At 41.6% G+C, this 22,366-nt stretch overlaps 1 protein-coding gene across 4 annotated transcripts in view; it reads right to left on the bottom strand.

Moving 5' to 3' along the window:
- Positions 1-22,366, bottom strand: part of UTRN (utrophin) — a 4,744,936-nt gene that overhangs the window by 806,891 nt on the left and 3,915,679 nt on the right. For all 4 annotated transcript variants that reach the window (XM_044069601.1, XM_044069592.1, XM_044069610.1 and 1 more), the window contains one exon: positions 2,695-2,773. In XM_044069601.1, the coding sequence (XP_043925536.1) occupies positions 2,695-2,773 (79 nt within the window). The remainder of the gene's footprint in view (positions 1-2,694; positions 2,774-22,366) is intronic.

A 22,366-nucleotide genomic window follows, 5' to 3' on the forward strand; every position in this document is an offset into this window, starting at 1 on the left:
GTTTCCTAACAAGAAGCCTAAGGGCTTGACTTTTAGCTTCAAAGAATATATTCCAAAAGTAGAACAACAACTTCATAAAGAGAGGGGAACAACAGCTCACAAGCAAGAATAGAGTTTTGTGAATATTCAAACTTCAAATAGGGCTTTCTGAAAGCTTTAACTACTGACTGAACAACAGACAACCAGAACGTACCTGATAGGGTAACAACAACACTGAATCAGCAGTAGTAAATACCCAAACACAAACTGTGCAGTGTAACTTTAAGAGTAAGGTGATTAGATTTACTGGATCAGACAACAGTGACAAATGCCCCTGTCTGTGGTCGTGTCAGGGTAGGGATGCCTTGGCTTCGGTGTGAGGAAGAGATTAAAGCCACATTCAGGGCCACTGTTTCATCAGCCAAGCAGAAGGAGCCAAAGAATATGTAATCCTGCTGTAGGTGATGCTAAGCCAGACCAACTATTTTGTGAAACACGAGGCTGCTCAGTAACTGACTACAGAATGTGCGAGGCAAAGGGTTCCCATTGGTAGTTTTCTTGATGCATTTTCTCAGATAGAAGGACTGTTCATAAAGAAAAAGCAACTAACCATGCTTAACGGCATTGACTGAAAGCTTATTCCTACAGCCAACAGCAATGAAGGACATCTGAAGTACACATTTTAATTAAGAAGGAAATGTGAAGACATTCTATTTTGCAGCATTAAAATATTTCTTAACATTTTTCTCTGCTTAGAATTCATGAGTTTCAGAGGATAAAACCCAGTCAAGAATGATGCCTTGACTACTGAATTGCTAGACTTAGCCAACCATATCTCATTATTTTACATAAAGGACAGAAAAAACATTTAGCACTTCTCAATTTCAATGAGCATTCCAGTAAGGTAGCCAGCAATCCCACAATTTATCAAAGACTGGCAGAATCTGGTAATGGTCACTCCTTATTTGCGTGAGGCGTCAGTGATAAATGCATCTATAAAAACACCCGAGTAGCATTCTTTCAAGAACAAGAATGATAAAGAAAAAAAAATGAAACACAAAGCTGCAGCCAAGACTGACACTTGGAAGACAGCGGCAGCATTTGTCACAAGGTGGATACAGGTCCTTCCCTACTTGCAAGAGTATGCAAAAAGCCATACAAGCTAAATGCTAAACAGGGACAGTAAAAGGTCAATATGTATTTAATAAAAGGGAGGTAGACAAGCTCATTTTAAGAAACTATAGCATTTTTACTGGCAACCAGTGTGAACATGATACTTTATCAAGAGCAGAACTCTTTCATTTTCATCTGCTACAAAATGCTTAATTATACCTTTGCTAAGCAATAATAATTTTGTAGCAAAAAAAAAAAGGCAGAAGCTATACTGGACAGCTGTTCACATCAGGCTTGATTCACTTTTGTGAGATGCCAAATGAGAGGGAATTTATCACAAATCTGACCGTCCATCTGCTGTAACTGTGTAACAGTTTAATGCATTGCAAACTTTAGACGGTGCTCCAAGGTTTTGTGCTTATCCATTTTCTATTAAACAACTGTGTGTGCTCTTGTCAATAAAAATGCTAACTTTAATGTGTCAGTAGTACAACAAATGAAAATGTTCAACAGTAGCCAAGTGTGTTTGCTTGTGGCAGGGACTTATAGGGCATCCAGTCACACAATCTTTGAGCCAGGTTCAGGGATGAACCCAGACCAGCAGAACAGCCTAGAAGGAGGGAGTAAAAAATGATGAAACAGACATTTTTCTTTTCTTTTAGGGAGGGTTGGAGGTGGGGTTTCTACTGCACCACAAACTTACTGAGGGCTTGGTGTAGATGATGTAGGACCCTATGAACACAAGTCTCAGACTGCACATGTGCATTAGGTGGATGCAAGCACAATGGCTTGCTACGCTAGTATGGCATCACTGCATATGAACCAGAGGAGGATCAAAGAAAGAAAAAAATGATCCCCCTATAAGAATTACAGCAATCTGGAATCCTTGCCTGTGGGCAGGGTAAAGCCTGCACAGGATGTGGTACAGTGCTAAAAGGGACCCTTGGAAAGATGCACCCAACATTGACAGAGAGGTCTCTTAATTGGTTGTAGTATCACACTCAGATGGACCCGTCAAAAATTTAGGCAAAAAGTGTGAAAATAAAATGAGATTAACTGCAGTAAGGCTTAATATTACTTTTTCAATACTTGCCAGCCCCTTGGGTCAGAGGGATAAAGATCTGACTGCACCTTATAAGACGTGTTGGACTAGCGGCATAGGTAGGGAGAATGGGAGAGTGCTGCAGTCGCCAGCTCAGCCATCCTGGGGCAGGGCTATAGCTTGGCTCACTACTCTGGCAAATGTTGCAACAAAGAGCCTAACAAGTCCTTCACTGTTTGTGCAGTTTGGTCAGGAGGTTGAGCATGAGCGAAATTACACATGCACCTCCAGTAGAAGCTACAGCAGAGCTTGCAGGTTTTTGAGTGGGCTGGTGATAAGTTAGCCCAAGGAATCCGCTGACTGCCCCACTCCCAAAACTTGATTTTCACCATCACCGGGGAGTGAATGGGCTCTCACCCCAATGGAAGAATGAATGGGTTAAGATGAAAGAAGGGGAGCCATTGAGTCAAGCCTGCCGACAAAGAAAAAAAAAACATTACTTTTTCCAATACCAACAGCTATTCTCTTCTGCATGTTAAACTAGCACATGCTCAACTTACTAGACAGAAAATGCTGGGATGAGGGTCCAAAATCTCGATGAGCATCTTGCAGCTGTTTGAGTCGACCTTCTGCAGTAGCCTATTCATAGAAACAAGAGAGATGTGTATTATGAGAAAAAATCCAGTGGAAAGTAAGTAATTAAAGAGTTCTGTAGGAGTTAAAGAACCACAGCATGTAACCTCTTACTCCCCTCCTTACTAGTGTGTGTCTGGGTCATTCAGTTCTTTACAGCTTGCAAACATCATAACTCTAACATGAGCTGCAAATACACACATACACATGCACGCACACACACAGTCATATCGACATCTTTTGAAGAAAAACACCAAAGTGTTTATTACACAGCAGCAAAGAGTATGGCGCTAAGGATGGTAAAGTCTGTTTCACAGTATCAAATGCAACTAACAACCCTGTGTAAATTAACTGCACACATAGAGCCCCCAATCACCCACTCACATGCTTCATCCTTTATATCCACTCTATAACCTCAACATCCCTATCCTGTGTCTGGACAAGCCACATGTCAGGTTTAACACCACAGCATTACCTCTGCAGTACCACCCCCCCCCCCCAACTCCTCTCAAGATTAGGGCACAACTATACAAAAGGTGAAGGGAGGAGTCAGAAAGGAATGCAGCATTACTGTAACCACAGATTAATGCAGTGCTCTAGTTGTGTGACTTAGCCGCACATCCTATGAGTGAAGGGGGTACTGAAGGAGTAGACTTTAGGGAATTTGAGAAACATGAAGAGGAATAGTGTGTTAAGAGCAGTGGTCTCCAACCTCTTTTGCACCAAGGACCGGTATCAATGTAAGACAATTTTCCATGGACCGGCCATCTTGCAGCGCTCATAATAAAGTAGATATTTATTTATTTGACATTTGTTTAATGAGGAGGCCAGACCCGGGGAGAAAAGCTCCAAAGTACAACAAAAAGACAGACAGCAATAATTACCAAAAAATAATGTACATTCTGCTTAACAGCATAACACTGATCTACTGTGGTTGAGAGGTAAGTAAACTTAATGGCAACCTTACTGAGTTTATGTTCATAAGAGCAATATTTAAAATCTGTCCCTATTATTTGGCTCTGCCCAGCATGCCGCTCAACTGTACAGATTTTCACAGAATCTCCAGATTTTTGCCTCATATTTCTGGTCTTTTTCCTCATAAAATTGTTTTCTGGCAAATCACTGGCAGATCACTGAGGCTGAAGTCAGAAAATAATGACAGACAGTTGAGTTTCATATTTCATACTCTCCAGAAAATTCATGCTAATGCAAAACCTGTATTTGTATCAACTTTCGAAGTTTGTAAGAGCAGTACTTAAAAAGGGTCCCTGTTTTGGGCCTTTGTCCCCCCATTATTTTTGGCTTTGTCCAGACTTTTAGATCTGAGTAATAGGCAGAGAGGTATTCATACCTCTCAACTGTACAGATTTTCGCAAAATGTCCAGATGTTTCCTCTGAGTTTTGTTATGATCCTCATAACCTTTGTGATTTTCTGGCAAATCACTGGGATGATCTGAGGACTGAAGTCATTAAGTAATGACAGACATTTGTATTTTAGACCTCATATCCTTCAGAAAAATGCATGACAAATCCTGTTATTCTAGCAACTTTCTAAGGTTATAAAAGCAATATTTAAAATCTGTCCCTATTTGTCCTCCCATTCTGTTAGGCTTTGCCCAGATTTTTTGTACTCCTAAGAGGTTGAGAGGTATGGTGTGTGTGCGAGTGTGAGAGAGAGCGAGTGAGAGTGAAGAGTGAGTGAATGAACGCTGGAGGCAGCAGCAATGAGGTTTTTGTACCTTTCATACACACACACACACACATTCTCTCACACTCACACACACACACACACACACACACACACACACACACACACACACACACACACACACACACACACACACACACACACGTCTCTTTTCCATTCATACACGCATTCACTCACACACATCGCTCTCACTCTTTTCCGATCTCTCACACATGATCACTCCCTCATTCATACCTGCATTCACTCACACATCACTCTTGCTCTCTCCTGATCAAACACACAAGAGATTCACTCCCTCATTCATACCTGCATTTATTCACACATCGTTCTCACTCTTCCGATCTCACACACACACACAGTCACTTTTCTCATTCATGCCTGCATTAATTCACACATCGCTCTGTCACACCCACATGCCACACACCCACTTGCGCATTCATTCATACATCACTCTCACTCTTACAATCACACACACACACACAAACACACACACATTCTTTTGCTTTCATGCACACATTCACTCACACACATGCAAACACAAACACACTCATACAGGCATTCACTTACCAGACAGCCCGGTACCAAGTGCTCCACGGCCCGGTGGTTGGGGACCGCTGTGTTAGAAAACCTTAACAACGGGGCATTTTAATTTTTTTGATTCTGTTAATTGAATCTCTCCATCCTGATGCATTCAGAAAAGAGCTAAGAATGTCATTACTTTTTCTACATTCTATACTGTACCGATGCATAAAACGAACAGCATACAAAATACACCAGGAAGGCAGCTGGTAGGACCAAGGCAGACAGCAAACACATCACCTCAACTTTTCTGACAATCTCTGATATTATTCCCCATCTTTAATGATGGAGTGAGGCATCATTTAAGGTAAGCACACAATAATGGCCAGAATCTAGACAGTGCACACAGTGCAGACATACAAAGGGTTTAAATAACCACAATACCATCACAGCATGAAGAGAACTGAACAAAATGCGCTGGAGTAAGCCCCAGCTATTTGTGTCAGAAAGAACCCACTCAAGAAAGTGAAATTTTTGAATATGGTACTTGCAAACTGTACCGAAAGAGATGATCTCAGTTATGGAAGCTGAAGACACAAAGCGGTGACCACCAAACATACTGGTTCACAATTATAATGTGCAGAGCCACACTGCACCACAGTAACAGAAACAGACTTTGGCAAACTGTCTCGTCAGGAAAGTACAAGCAGACAGTCTGGAAAGAAGGGCAAAAGAATTGTGGGGAAAACATATTTTTAAATAATCGACTTTGTTTAACCAGACCATGAAGAAAGAGTAGGGAAACCAGAAGTGCAGGAGAAAACAGGAGTCCCAGTCAGGCATAGACAGCTGTGAAATCATATAACAATTACTAAAAAAAACAAAATAAAATCTTCAAAGCTCAGGCACCCAAATGTAGCCAATCACAGCACTGCATAGTCTGATAAATAAAAAGTTTAGAGCACAATACTTTCCATTAAACATTCTGTATATTACAAACATAAGCCCCCAATCCAGACCACATTACATTTCCTTCAATAATCTGACACCACTGGCCTTACTAGTGACTTCCGATAAGCAATCATTTTGTAATGCATGTGCAAATGTAGCAGAACTAGTAGTTTTTATAGATGAAACCTTTTAGCCCCAAATGCTAATAAAACCAAACTCGTGTTATTCACCCCCCAAAAAAAAACAACACCCCTAACCAAAAATGAATTTACCATCAACTCACTCAACACTTGCCTTGAAATAGTCCTATATACCAAACTTCTAGGGGGTCATCATACATGAACACCTAACTTTCTATCATCACATTAACACAAACATAAAAAAACATCAGAAACTAGGCATCCTGTACAGCCACAAACACTTCTACAGCTATGCAGCAAGACTATGCCTTGCCTCTTCCTTTCTACGTCCATCCTTCCTCTATGGTGCACCTCTTCTTACTAATATACAATCCTCTCTTAAATTTAAACTGAACACATGCTACAATAAAATCCCAAAATTTGTAACCAGAGCCAAACACTCCTCTCACCACTGTGTATCACTCCAACATCTGAACTGGCTAGAACTTCAACATCTAACATACCTACAACTAAGCACAGCTCATAAGCTAATCTATAAGCCTTCTAGCTGTCCTGCCCTCTCCTCTCTGTTCACCATGTATCACCTAAATAGACCTCTGAGATCAGTCAATCAGATGTTCCTTATTGTATCAAACCTAATCTTTCTGCTGGTTAAATGCTTTATCCATACACTATAGCAAAACTATGGAATGCTCTCCCCCCTTCAATTAGGTCTACTAGCAACCCTGAAGGCTTTAAGAGTTCGCTGAAACAACACCTGTTCTACCATTGGCTATGTTCATGTACCAGCAATGACTATAAAAAAATCCAATATTCTCAGCCTCCCTACTTTTCCTCATCTCACTTACAACTCAGACTCCTCACATACACATTCAGTGCTCCCAACTTACTAAGTGCAACATGTGCCACCCAGCCACACGTAATCTACTATATCAGTTACTTACTACATCTTCTATCCATTCTTAATGCCTGTATAACAATAGCTCTAAGGCTGTACCTTAAGTTCAGAATCGTTAATCTGCTGCTCTCCATCTTACCCTGTCTACTGCAAAACTGCAATACTGTACTGTTCACACATTCACTATTATCTCAGGTCATCAATTGTCTGTACTGTTCACACATTCACTATTACCCCATGTCATCAATTGTCTGTACTGTTCACACATTCACTATTATCTCATGTCATCAATTGTCTGTACTGTTCACACATTCACTATTATCTCATGTCAATTGTCTGTACTGTTCACACATTCACTATTATCCCATGTCATCAATTGTCTGTACTGTTCACACATTCACTATTATCCCATGTCATCAATTGTCTGTACTGTTCACACATTCACTTATCTCATGTCATCAATTGTCTGTACTGTTCACACATTCACTATTATCTCATGTCATCAATTGTCTGTACTGTTCACACATTCACTATTATCCCATGTCATCAACTGTCTTTACTGTTCACACAGTCACTATTATCTCATGTCATCAATTGTTTGTATTGTTCACACATTCACTGTTATCTCGTGTCATCAATTGTCTGTACTGTTCACACATTCACTATTATCCCATGTCATCAAGTGTCTTTACTGTTCACACATTCACTATTATCTCATGTCATCAATTGTCTGTACTGTTCACACATTTACTATTATCCCATGTCATCAACTGTCTTTACTGTTCACACAGTCACTATTATCTCATGTCATCAATTGTCTGTACTGTTCACACAGTCACTATTATCTCATGTCATCAATTGTCTGTACTGCTCACACAGTCACTATTATCTCATGTCATCAATTGTCTGTATTGTTCACACATTCATTATTATCCCATGTCATCAACTGTATTCTTGTTTGTCTTGCATACTTAAAATCTGACATCTGTATAAATAGCTTATAAGTTACCCATGTTTCTCCACCTCGTTTCCTCTTGCAGCTTATAACAGAAAAGGAGCCTCTGTAAACTCTATCCCTAATAGCATATAGGAAGACAGGAACCACCACACCATCCCTCAGATCACAATATACCTAAGGGAATATAGCTAAGAAAGGGTGGTAGAAAAGAAAGTAATAGTAAGAAAACTCCTATAAGGTCATAAACATGTAAGGAAGGAGGGAACATATGTTAGGATTGTTAATCTGCGCCTTCAACATGGAGCGTTATGGTGGGTGGTAGCTAAGGTCTGGGATGTTATCTGACTAGGTCACCTCAGACAGGGGAGCCAAAACAGCTAAGAAAGGGGTCTAGAAATGAGCGGCACTAACTGGATGGAACAGTGGAACCAAGGGTGGCAAGTAGTGTTCTAGAAGCTAAATCCAACTTATAATGCTAATCTAAAGGCTAGAGGTAGCTAAGAAGCTCTGGTGGATGCAGTTAGCAGGCAGTGGTGGGAGTTTTGGGTAGCTCTAGTAAAAAAAGCTCTGGCAGAATGGGCTTTGGGCTGGATAAAGATACCTTTGAAACTGAAGTCCTTTCTGGAGGTAATCAGACATGTTACAGATCTGGATATTTTTACCTTTGTTTATGGAAGTCCTTTCTATGGTATATAAGACAAACAGCTGATCAAGAAGTTTCTTGTTTTTTTAGATCCTGTCAAGGAATACTCCAGGGAAGGATGAAGATTGGTTTAGTGTTGATGTTGTAATCACCTATTGCAATACAGACAAGCAAGACAGGAGGTTTATGCATTGGTTTTTATTTGATGTCCAGGAACCACCTTAGAGAAAAATGGTGAGTTAGTTAAGTAAGTTCTCTTCTGTCCTAGCTGATGTGAAAGGTAAAGAGAGAAGGTTTTGGCATGATGAAGACTTGGGGGAACATAGAGGTTGAAGGCAAAGAAGAAAGAAGTAAAGAAGCTTCTGTCTTTAAGGAACATGAAGGTGGAAGGATTTCTGGGAAGAAAAGGAATCTGAAAAAAACTTTCTAGAATTTTGCAGAGTTTGAGAAGGAGTCCAGAATACAGGAGGTCTGAGAGATAAGCCTGCTCAAAAACAGGAGTAGAAAGAATGGACATTAGGAGGATTCAAGAAATAAAGAGTGAGGAATTAAAGAAATAGCTGCCGGAAGACACTTAAGAGTAGATGGAGATGCCAATGCATGGAAAAGAAAAAGTTGAGAAAATCACTTGGAAAAGGTTGGCGAAGAAGAAAGATTTATAGTTATGTAGATGAATTGATCCCTAAGAGGAAGAGTTCCTGAGGGAAGTGGATAAAGGTTGGAAGTGGAGGGAAAGAATCTGTGAGAGTTCAGAGGGAAACTGAGTGTGACTCTAACCGAATGATAGCTAGGTTGGAAGTATTTAGGGAACCAAGCAGTGAGGGTTCAAAAGAAGAGGGGCTGAGAGAAGGACTTAACTGAGGCCAGTAAAGATCTGGAACTAAGTCAAGGAATCACACAGTAACAAACAGAAATCGAGAAAGAAAGGGAATGGAGGAGGTAGAAATTCCAGTAAGGAGCAATGAGCGGCAAAAAGGCCTTCCTCTGGATAGCTTCTATAGCTTGAGAATCAGTGAGGAAGAATGGTGAAATTACAGGGCCTAGCGTGCATGGGATTGCCCAGCCTATGAAAGGAATAGATCTCTCTCACTATGAAGTCAGAGAATTTGGGAGAGAATTTGGAGCAGCAAGGCTGACCCCTGCTGAATTGGCCTGGTAAAGGACCAGAGCAATGTTCTTTGCTTTCGTGAAAGATGAGAATAAGCAGAATAAGCAGTCAACAAAACCCTCTTGAGGAAAATCTCTCTATTATGCGTTTTCTCTTGCTATGATTTGAAAAGAAACCCACAGAAATAGTGTCTGTCCAGTTGTCGTTCCCATCTGGAAGGATTTGTTGTGCTTGTTTGCTGAAAAACCACACTACAGACATACAGTCTGTCTGGATTACAATCTCGTTGGTAAGGGAAGCCAGGTGCCCTGTTGTTGCAGCAGCTACCCCCACTGCTCTGTCAGGGGGCATATGTGCAAGTAGAGCAACGTGAGGAGGAGAGTGTGTGGACTGTCCAACAGGATAAGGGGGGAACCCATCACCCCAAGATCCGTTATTGCAGGGCAACAGTGCCTGGTGGAACAAAGGAGACATTTGGTATGCTGGGGAAGACATCCGAGGGATGCATCCAAGGCATGATGTGCGAGATCATAATGGTGTGAAGGTATGCAGGAAGTTCCTGGTATGACCATTGAGAAAGATGCTCCACTGGGCTTGGCATGGTATAAGAAGTATGGAAGTGTTGGAAGCATTGTCTGATTTGATTTGGTTTTAGAATGTTGCTGAGGATCTCTGCATTGTCTGGCCAAAGTTTGGAGGGATGTTTTGATGATCGATATTCTGCAACAGACTTTGGTTTTGCAGACATGCAGTTTTATCGTTGTTTACGTAGTATGTAAATTTTGCGACAGAAGTATCAAAACGAACTTTTAGTGAGGCAGACATCCAAATAGTTTAAACAGGCGAAAGTGTAAGGTAATAGAGGCACAAGGTCGACAAAATTTGGGAGAAACACCCAGTAAGTGGGTGAGGACCAAGGGCAAGAATCTGAATTGAATACCGGGTGGCTGGTGAATCCATGCATTTGAGGCCCTGGCCGGAAGGAGTGGTTCTACCAAAGGGCAAGGCCCTGAAGAGAAAATGACTGGAGCCCAGAATGATATGCAGGAATCTTCTGGAGGCGTCTGTTCAAGCGTGACCATAGTGGTCCTGAAGGTCTATGACACATCAGTCTGAGCGGAGCCATCCGGGAAGAATTTCTGTCAGCGATATGTGATGAAATCTTGTTTTCTTGACGATCTGTTGAGGATCCTAGTTGGTCTGCTTTGGTCTCCCTAGTTGGTCTTTTCTTTGGAACTAAATAGAACCTTGAGTGCTATATAGATCTGTGGTTGGTCTGCTGGAAAGGATTTGAGCTTGGATAGCGAAGAAAAGGAATACTGAAACCACTAGGAGAATGAGGACTGTTTGTTGGTGTTGATGTGTCAAGGGAATTTGTCTTTCTAGGTTTGAAGCATTCCTTCCCCCGACTGCCGATTTGATGGGGTGTGGCCTTCTCAAGGGGGATTGAAAAAGGCAGAAAACTGGGCTTGTTCTGCGATTGCCCTGGTTCTCTGAGACTGTACAGCTCTCTAGAGTGTCTAGATTGCCAAAGTTGTTGTCTACTCTGCCTCTTCTGACCCGACTCGCTCTGAAGTCAGGCGACTCCCTCAAGGATTGTTTCTGGACCCACTCTTTCCCCCCTTCTGGCCTTTGGGGTAAGGCCTAGAAGGAGTAAGCAGGGGAGAAGGCGCAGCGGGAGGTTGCTGTCAGAGTGGCCTACCCAGTCAGTCTTTTCTTTCACTCCAAGTTTCTTGCAGATGTGAAGGGAAAGGGGATCTTCTGGCGAGCGTTGGGAGTTCCATAAAAATGGCATAAAAGATCCAGAGCGTGCTTGCCAAAAGGGTCCCTCCATCCTTCCTCTTGAGGCGTCATGCTGCATCGCCGATCCAGAATTGAGAGGCGCCATCAAGTTGAGTTCGATATTAGGCTAGCCAGAGGATAGCCGCATAAACCTCTTGCATGCCGCAGCTGTAGGGTCCTTCAGCATTTCCTTGCTGCTTTGATCTTCTCCCTTTGAAGGCAGGCCTGGCACAGAGGAAATAATTGGCGCACGCAATATCAATCCTCGGGAGAACATCCATCTCCTAAACCTATCCAGCTTGGACCTAGATTCCTTGTTAGGATGATGGACAGGCATTGGAGGAGGTGAAACTTCCTTCTTAGGCAGCTCAGCCCATTTGTGGACATCCACAGAAGACTAGATTCCGTCAAGCTTCCTTGTCTGAGCTAGCTGTGATGAGATGGGCCTGGGAGTGGGAGTGGAATCCACCCAATCGAGTGGCAGTGGCATCCAAACATCTGCCATGAGGGGATCGAAGGGGAGGGACACCCAGGAGGTGGAGGGCCGAGAGCCAGGCCGATGGGGGATCGAGCCAGAGGATCCCAAGATACACAGATTGGGTCCTCCGAATTCTGAGGGAGGAGATCGATCTCCAGAATGTTGAGACATCTTCTAAGAAGCAGCAGTTAGGGATCCCTCAGAGATCATCAGAGGTCGGAGAATCAGACTCAGGTGAGCCAGTAATGCTTCAGATTGCTTCAACTTCCTTCGAGGGGCTCCTCTTGCGTCAGGAGAGGCCTCTGGGGATCCAATCCCAAAGGGAGGGGCTGAGGATCCCTCTCTCTGCGGTGCGGGGAAGAGGAGGCTCTCCTACCCTGAGAGGAGAGGGAGGATGGAAGGACCGAGGCTGAGCAGGGAGGAGTTGGCATGCTGAGGGCTCTAACGAGGGAGCTGAGGCAGCCCCTGTCAGGCCCCACAGGGTCAGCGCTCCGAGGCAGAGGACCCCCCTGCGACCTAACGACGAGCCAGACCTCGGGCACCGAGGCGAAAGGACCAGAACCGATAGCGCTTGAAGGACCCGAGAGGAGAGGGGGAGTGATGATGGTGTCGATGCACTCCCCCCCTCTCACCTCAGCCCGGCATGCAGATCGCCGAGAGCGAGCGGGCGAAAGCCGGCCCGATGGCTCGAACAGACAGTGTGTCACCGGGCCGAGGTGATTCACACCACGCGGTTCCGACACGACCCTGAGAGAGTGAAAGAGAGTCGAAGGAGGAAGCTCGGAAGGACGGGCAGGCACCGGCCCCTGAGGTCGGGCTCTGCAAGATTTGATGAGCGGGCAGAGTTGCTTGAGTAGGGTCCTCACCACCCTGATGGTCATGATGCCGGAGAGCCTCGATGACCTAGAGGAATGAGGGCTGAAAGGTCCAGATGGGACGGGGAGATCCTCCTAGAGCAGAACCGGAGAGAAGAGAAGGTGAGACTCTGGTTTTCTGGTTGTGCCGAAGCTCTTGATCTGAAGCCGAACCCGAAAGCGGGTGACCGGATAACCGGCTCGAGAAGGCGAGGCAAAACTCTCCGGACTGTGGACTGAGTCAGCGAAATCCAGCGGGCCGGCCCTGCAACAGTTGAACAACCGAAGGTCCGACGCTCAGAAGGCCTTGGAAGAACGGACTGATGCGGAGGGCCCTGTTGAGACAGAATCCTCGGAAGCCTCTTCAACCCTCTCAGATTTCTAAGCTTCTCTTTTCTTTCTGGGGACCCTGGGGCTGAAGCCATGGCAAGCAACACAGGAGTCCTGCAGGTGCAAAACCCAGACAGACACAAGAAGTGTGGCGTCAACATTTTCATTTTTCTGACAGCGACATCTTAGACACAGACGAAGACCTTTGACAACACTGCTATAATTATTTAACTGGTGAACCTTCACACACTCAAACACACCAGTTATACCACATAACAAGAATAACAACTTTAGTAAAAATAAAAAAAAATAAGTACAATAAAAACATAACAAATAAACAAAAAACCCTAGGGAAACACAGCCTAGGGAAGGGAAGAAAGAACTAAAGAACTTTTACTAAACAAAAAAGCGGGGAAAAAGAATTAGGAAAAACATAGGTGGGATAAACTACGCTAGAAACTAGAATAATTAAACTTAAAAAAAATTAAAAAAGTAACTTTTCCAACAAAAAAGCTTAAACTCAAACCACAACCAGACAACCCAACTCGAAGCGAAGAAGCTATGGCGGTAAGAGAGAACTCTGCCCACTCTAGCCTGCCTCGAGGGGAGGGGGAGCCTGGGGGGGAACCAACTCGAGCTTTAGGCTTTAGAGGGGCGAGCGGGCGCTCGAACCCATCAGCCAGAAGTGAGATAGATAGACAACTTAACATCTAGTATTATCTATTTTATTGTATCACCTATTCTGTAGTGTTCTGTACTATCACTGGTTGATTTCTGTATTTTGATTCTGTAGCTTTATCATTTTTTTTTTGGAGCTTTTCTCCCTGGGCCTCTACTGAAAATGGGCTTACCCTGGCCCAGTAGACCTCCCGGTAAACAAATGCAAATAATAATAATAATAATCTCAACCCTATATAAATGATTCATGAGTATCACATAGCACCTGATACACCAGAACCCCTCGAGTGAGTGGGGTACCAAATAACTTCAACTACAAGACAGCTTAAAAACATCTCCCCAAATACAGCAAAATGCTTTCACCATCTCTCTCTGTTGAGGGCTCATGTTTAGGGGCAGTCCATATGTAGGTAAGAGAAAAATCATCCATAAAATCATGTTCATACCTCCAACACTGATCACATACGTCAAGAAGCCCCTCAAAGATCCTAGATGGAAAGTGAAAGGAAAAGTGAATCACTCTCCAGGAAAAAAGTCTCATCTGCAGACAGGATGTAATCCAGCGCATCTCAAACCCTAAAGAACATGAGGGCTGCATGAAAACTAGTACCACACTTGACTAAAATTACATGATATTACAAGACCATTTCAATAACTTCAGTTTATTGTCTGCACTTAAGAGCTACTGCTGAGTTTTAGCTGCATCTTGTTAACCAGTTAGCTGGCAGTGCTGGCATCATCAAGCACATCAATACAAGATCTGAGATACTAATATGAAAGTGACCTCAATATTGCAGTGTCAGTTAAACATGATCAGGGGATTTACTAAATCTTCATAAAAGAGAAAACTCAAACAGAGATACCCTCTGACATTGTAATTTTCCTTTCAGAAATAGGAATTAAGCCGAGAATAAGGATAAATTCCAACAACCACACATTATGCTTCCAAACTGTATCAGACTGATGTATCCACTAACTCCATTTTCACACTCTCTTCATCATCAGTAAATGGAATGGAAACAGCTGAAACTGAAAATCTTTGAACCCTCTATGAGACTAATTGCATTAGTCTGAAATTATATTAGCATGTTCCAAAGATTTGTCACCCCCCCCCCCCGACCCCGAGATATCCAGACCTTTCAGCCATAAGTATTTTGTAAGTGTGTACCTATTTTCAGGCATGATTTACCCCTTCATACGATGTACCAATTTTTGGATGCGTGTACATTTATGGCTTGATGTATATATACCTCCAATCGAATTTTTAAATCCCCTCACACACAAACACACAATTGTGGTGCTGTTTGAAATAGTAGTGGCACCAAAATTTAAAGAGGATGCTCATTATTTCCTCTGCTTTCGAAAACAAAAATAACTGTGTCAGATACATTCTTGCAATATCTTTTCTTAAAGTCAATATATTTTATACTGTGTATTAGATAATATGCTTATATTTTAAGCAATCTCAGTTTTTTAAATTTGTGTTTCTGAGCAGTATCACACAGTCCTGCTAGGAGAGGGTACGTGTAATTAGGGATTCAAGTTTTATGCTAATTAGGTGCCCAGCTTTTTAACAAGCTGTAGCTTTGTACCCATTTTCACTGTCTGCAAGATTAGAGGTATTGGGATATGAAGAGTTGGAAAAATGTGCCAAAGTGTCATAATTCATCTCTTTACCTCACAAAGAAATCTTGACTTTGCTATTGCCACACACCTGTGTTATCACCTGTTTTGATCCCCGAAACTTCCAAGGTCAGTGAAGTGGGTGACCAGTAACAATAAAACTGGTCTACAAGCTAAATAACCTCCCCAAGAGCAAAAATCTGCATCAAGATTTGGAGTGTGGAGTAAGTGCACCATCTATCTGCAATGCACATAAAAAATTAATCCTACATTCCTAATTTTTTTCATATGCAGAATTTCACAACACAAGGCATCCAAAATATAAAATACAGTACACACTGGTTAAGCCTCAATGAATATTAAGGCTTTTCAGTTTTGTTTTTAAGAATGCAACCAAACCGCTGATTTTGCAGCACAGTTATGGAAGCTCAACCTACACCTACGTCCCACACAGTTCAGCTTTTTTAGAGTCCACCTCCATTTCCAGAGCTAACAGATCCCACTGTGCCTTTCTGTGTATCAAGTCAAGTGATACTCTGTTATATTCTACCAGTCAATCCTCTTCAGATGCATTATGAAGTGTTTGACACATCTGTACCTTCTTCAAGTGCAAGTGAATATGCTTCACCGTTTTTTTTTGTTCTTTTAATCAGCTGTCACTGCACATCATCTGCTAATTCAGAGATCCCGGCGGCAACTGTAATAAGATGCAAGCTTATTCCCCTCAATTACATTCTTATCAAAACAGAACATTTAATTTGCTTTTGTAAGGTATTCATTTACAAAAAGCTCTTCTGTAAATGGAGGATAATACAATGGATTGCAGACAAGGCACTGAATTTTACCTCCCACATACGTAAAAAAAAAAAAATGCTCCAAGACCTCATTTAAACACTCTCATTCCTCCTCAGTCTACTTTTGGGCATTTGATAATACATGGCAAAGGTTCAATGGCACATTCTTTCATACAGCGATTGCACAGATAGACTGCAAAGGCAAAGTACATATTTTCTATGCAGAACTATGGAACGCTCATCTCATCCTGGTTAAGTTTTTAATATTTAAACTTAAACACACATTCTGTAGAGCAGTTTAGTCCATAAGAAAGGTTCTGAGCTATTAATAAAGCCACATTCTATAGTCTATATTAAACTGCTCCAGCAAGTTATTTTACTACACAATGTTGCAGTTTCGCCAGTTATAAAACTTTAACTTACAGTACTTGTGTTACACCAAACTAAGTCTGCACTTTCTAGATTTAACAAGACTTAGTTACTATGCAGAGTTTTGCAAAAAGCACTTAAGAACCTCAGAATAACTACCAGAGGTTACTTTAATTAATGTCAAATCTGCAAAAACTTCTTCAGGGGCTAAAGAAATGCTCTTTAGAAATGTGTAAGTAGGACTTTTCCCTTAATGGGTGAATGTAAGAATAAACTGCAACCTGGGTGGGCATGTTCATGTACCCAACTGATACACAAATGAACGTCAGCATGACTAGAACAGTGTGGCAGCATGAAACCTTGTCTAAGTACATATATGGGAGATGGTATGAATGGGTATATACGTGACAGCATGAGTGAATGCGAGCACTGTGTGGGATGAGAGAGGATAGAAGAGTGAAAAACAAGTCACTGAGGGTCGAATATTATGGAAAACAGCAAAGGTTAACTGTTAAGTAATGAATGCAGAAAATCAAGGACATCTGTGTGGAGAGACATCATTTGGGGGTTAAGCATGAGGAAATTAGGTATGGTAGAGGATGCTGGAACTACAGGTGAGTAAGAAGGCAGCAAAAAGCATGACCAGTATGAACGTTCAAGGTGTGGTTAACAGAGCATAAACAGCCTGCTAAACAACACGTATTTGGTATATTTAATGGTCCTTTTGATACAGTTTGCATCTGTACAAATTAGCATGGATGGTTAGTGGATAAAAAGGATGTTCTGTGCAAACTCGAAGTTTGTAGGATAAAGAGATAAGGAACACATGTGCAGTACACAGCAATATACAATGAACATTAAAGTATTGCCACGGAAACAGTCTTTTGGGCAAGAATTTGCTTGGAAATGCAAACACGGTATATTATTAGCCTGATTATTTGTAAAACTGGACAGTTAGGTTAATAGCCAGCAGATATGTTGTCAGAGTGCTTCAAAGGCTTACATTACTTCAACTAGTCTGGCATTTAGCTAAGAATGAGCAGCTTCACGTGGTCTACAGTTTGATCCCCACTGCCTTTATTTGCCCAACCGTGTGACTGAAACAGTGCTCCCAGGCTAAGTCTGGAAAAAGATCCATACTGAACAATGCTCTACCCCAGTTAAACACAAAATAAACTAAATACAGGCAATTAAAAATAAAATATAATTAACTATTTTCACTGTTTCTGCAGTCTTTATCAAAATTTCCCTGTAACTAGTGAGATCCAACTGTCTCGTTCACTGACAGCTGTGTGAAGTGTTAAAATCAGACTGTCAAATTAACCGCAAAACATGAAACACAGTATAATCACGGCTTAAATACACAGAATTAATCAGCACAAATTAATTACAAATAGTGCACCGATATAATAATCACTGTTGCTTTAGCAGCGCACAAACAAGCATCAGAGTTAGGGAATGTACTTTAAACATTAGGCTGAGTTTTCACACTACTAGGATTCCTGGCATTTAGGAGCAGTGCGTCACTATTTTTAGAAACATGTCAGATGCTGTTTTATCTATTCTTCTAAGTGTACTTTTCCTCTTTCCACAGAGCTACGTACATTAACATAACAACAGGGTTACTTTTTCCTGCTTCATGATCTCTTGGCTCTTCATCTACACTGATATCACAGTCATCTGTTCGTGCCCTTACTGTCAGCAATTTGATGGGGAAGTAATTAAAATGATTCTATCCGCTTCTTTACTCCTTGCCTTTTTTGTAATATAGTCTCTCTCTCTTCTTCTTTAGTTGCATCTTATTACATCTCGTATAGATAAACTCAGTCCCTACGTTTAACCAATGATGTAATCTCAAAAAACATATCTTACACCTATTAATGCCTGATCAACGTCTCATTTTAATACACTGTGTTAATAAATGTTCTTCTTGTCCATACCAGATATTATTCTACATCTATAACAGATGACTCGTATTACTCAGTAATCTCTGCAGCATGCAGCTCTTATATTTCGGGTTGTTTCCACTTTATTCTTCATTATTTTTTACTGAAAAGACACGTGAAACAAGTGATTATGTTTCAAGCAAAACAAATACCAATATGAGTTTAACATTTAACACCTAAAAACAAATCCTGAAACCCTGAAAATATACAGCGAAGAAACAATTACATTGCATTAAATATACTGATCCCAAGGATATTGCCAATATCCTGGCAGATCGATTCAGTGCCAACTTCACCCCCCTCTCACCCCCTAAATGGCCCATCTCAATACCAGAAGATTGCCAAATTCCGGTAATAATGGCCACACAGGTAAAAAATGCACTCTCCAAAGCTAAGAATACAGCATCCATGGGACCAGATGACATCCTGGGCTGTGTACTATATGAACTACAATATGAACTGACACCTCACCTAAGTATCATGTTTAATCATAGCCTCACCTCAGGTTTCGTGCCCACTGAGTGGCGCAGAGCTACAGTTATCCCAGTCCACAAGGGGGGATCCACCTTGGATCCCAAAAACTACCGTCCCATCAGTCTGACAAGCCTCATCTGCAAGGCCATGGAGCGTATTATCATGGAACTCAAACAAAGACATTGGTAACCTTCAAACACTGGACCCCCATCCAGTTTGGGTTCGTGAAGGGCCGATATTTTCTCCTGAACCTGATTGACTTCTTCGAATCAGTCTCCAGAGCCATGGACAAGGGTAAGGTGGTCCACACAGCCTATCTAGACCTTGCCAAGGCCTTTGACACCATCCCCCACTCTGGAATCATAGATAAACTTACTAAGCATTAATCCCTATGTAACCCAATGGGTTGCTAACTGGCTTATTGATAGAACCCACACTATAAAAGTAGCAGACTCCAAATCCAGCTCCAGACATGTGACAAGTGGAGTACCTCAGGGTTCAGTCCTGGGACCGCTCTTGTTTGGCATCTACTTCTCTAAGTACAGGCCAACACTAAGGGACTCTGGCTAACAAAGTTTGCAGATGACTGCAAACTGGGAGCCATTACTGAATCCCCAAATGATGTGGATACTCTACAAAAGGGCCTTACAGAAACAGATGTTTGGTGCCAGAGCCATGGGATCAAGCTCAATGCCAAGAAATGTATAGTTATCCCCTTTGGAAAAAAACATGTATCCGTGCATTACCATATAGGTGGCAGTACACTAAACACCGAAAGTGTGATAAGAGACTTGGGGACACAGGTGGACAGTGGTCTCACCTTCGATAACCACATCACCACAACAGTCAGGAAATCCTTCTATGTGGCACACCTCATCACTAAGGGCTTTTCATCCAGAAAAAAGGAGGTCATTGTCCCACTGTACTCATCCCTCATTAGACCCATTATAGAATACAATGCCCCGTTTGGTATGTACTTCTCAAGACATCTGCAACAACTGGAAAGGCCACAGAAATACCTCACTAAAAGAATCACAGGCCTAAAGCAGATGCCCTACGCTGACTACCTTAAAAAACTCCAGCTACACTCTGTCGCATATCGTCTACTCAGAGGCGATCTGTACTCAACATACAAGGCCATGTCAAACCCAGAGCTGTTGGACATGCTACACTTAAAGAAATCCCAATCCCTCAGAGCCACACACTCCAGGGATCTAAACCTTGCCATCACAATAAACAAAACATGCTGGAGGGATAGGTTCCTGAACCAGAGACTCCCCAGACTCTGGAATAGATTGTCCATACATGTCAAGCAGAGTGCCTCGTTGGCTCTCTTCAAAAGGAACCTTGACGATTGGATGGGAGAAAGGAAATTCACCCCAGGGATCACGTCAGTCGCCCTGCTAGACAGGGGTCCAGGGAAGTAAATAGTGTGGGAAGAAATAGCCAGGGAATTGTTATGGCTAGGCTTGTATAGGCCCTAGGGCTGATAGCCTAGTACCAACCTATGAACCTATGAATTAAGCTTGCATTTCTCTCATTAACACCCACAAAATTAGAGGTTTTAAGCATTTATATGAAGGAGAGATCACCTCCCATCTGTTGTACCTGCTTATTTCCTGCTGATGCTATATTTTTTTAATGACAGCATATAATGTTTATATTTCTATCCCAAAAATCAAAAAGAGAGAGATGTGCTAGTGGGAACTGCATTCCTGCTTTTGTGTACCTGTCCCGTAGAACAGAAAGCTGAATGGAATTAATGCTGAAAACATAAAGCTTGTAGAGAGACAACTATTAACCCAAATGCTTAATGCTCTGAAGTAATGCTGTACAACAACAAAGTTATTCCCAATATTTTTGCATACCTCTCAGCTGTCCCTGATTTTTTAGGGACGTCCCTGATTTTGACTGAAATTTTGGGTCTGTCCCTCTTAATCCCTACTAAAATTGGTGACTGTTGGAGAAAAGATAGTGAATTGCACTTAATAAATGATAGTAATTAGAGTTATAGACTTCTTATTTCAGAAAATACATATCAGTTCACATTCTCTTATTCTGTCATTGTTTCAAGTTAACAGTGCTAATATTTTAAGTGTCCTTGATTATTTGTGACTTTGTCCCTGATTGTGATGAGATTTGTAGCTGACTGGTTGAGAGCTAGGGCAGTTTTGAGGTATGACTACTGGCAATATGATCGCTCATACTGCCAGCAACCATACCTTTATAAACTGCCCAGACTTTTACAGAACATCCCAGATTTTCCTGATATATTGCTGCCATGTCCCACATAAAAGTTTTGTTTTTCTGGTAGATCACTGATGATTTCTGTCAGTCAATAATGCCAGGTTTCATGCTTCCAAAACTTAAAAGTGGGTAAAATTTCTTACAGTGAAAAGAAAAACAAAAGGTATACAGAGAGAGATGATCCACTCCCTTCTGACCCACTTATCCTGCATTGCACCAATATGCTCAGCAAATGTACAGAAGAAGGAACACATGCTCAGCACATCAACATACTTTCCACGAAGCAGAAGAGCACAAAAGTGCCATTACATGCTGAGATTATTTTAAAAAGGCCAGCAACGTCTTTCTTAAATAATGTCACTGCACAATAGCAATAATCCACTCCTGGCTGTGGGCGTCACAGGATTTACCCACTGTTGCCTTTGTTTTATCAAGCCATGCCAACCATGGGTAAATCGCGATATCCATAACAAATCGTGGATTACTGCTTACTTATATTATGCAGAAAGCAAAAGCTTTACTAAGAGGAGGCCAGGCAAAAGAAAACAGTTCATGAGGAGATAAAAGCATCTCTCTTTTATGAAAGTCTTGAATGTCTTTGTTCATTTATTTTATTTATTTATTGACATTTGATTACCAGGAAAGTCTAACTGGGTAGGAGCCCATTTTCAGCATAGGCCTGGGATGAAAAACTCCAAAGTATTACAAATCATTTTAAGAATAATAATTTTACAGTCTTTACAAAAATAATATAAAAAACAAGTGCAGTTTAAATAATTATACCAAATTAGAAATAACATGAAAACATTGGTTAAGAATAGATGCAAGTTATATGGCAATGATTGAATAGTTAGAGAAATTTTGGCCAGTTTAGAGAGAAAAATAAAGGTAAGTTAGTACAATACAAAAACAGGAATTGCACTGTGAAGTGAGAGGAAAATAGGCTTATAACATATTTAGAGAGAAAGCCAAGGGAGAGAAATGAATAGAAGTAAGAAGTGAGTGAAGAAGGGACAGTAAGAAGATACAAGGTATGAATAGGTATTTGTCCACATTTAGGGATACAGTTTAGGCTGGTTTTAAGCAAGAATAGGTCCAG

This window comes from Protopterus annectens, chromosome 1.part0 (genome assembly GCF_019279795.1).
Source record: "Protopterus annectens isolate FY-2018-M chromosome 1.part0, PAN1.0, whole genome shotgun sequence".
Lineage (NCBI taxonomy): Eukaryota > Metazoa > Chordata > Ceratodontiformes > Protopteridae > Protopterus > Protopterus annectens.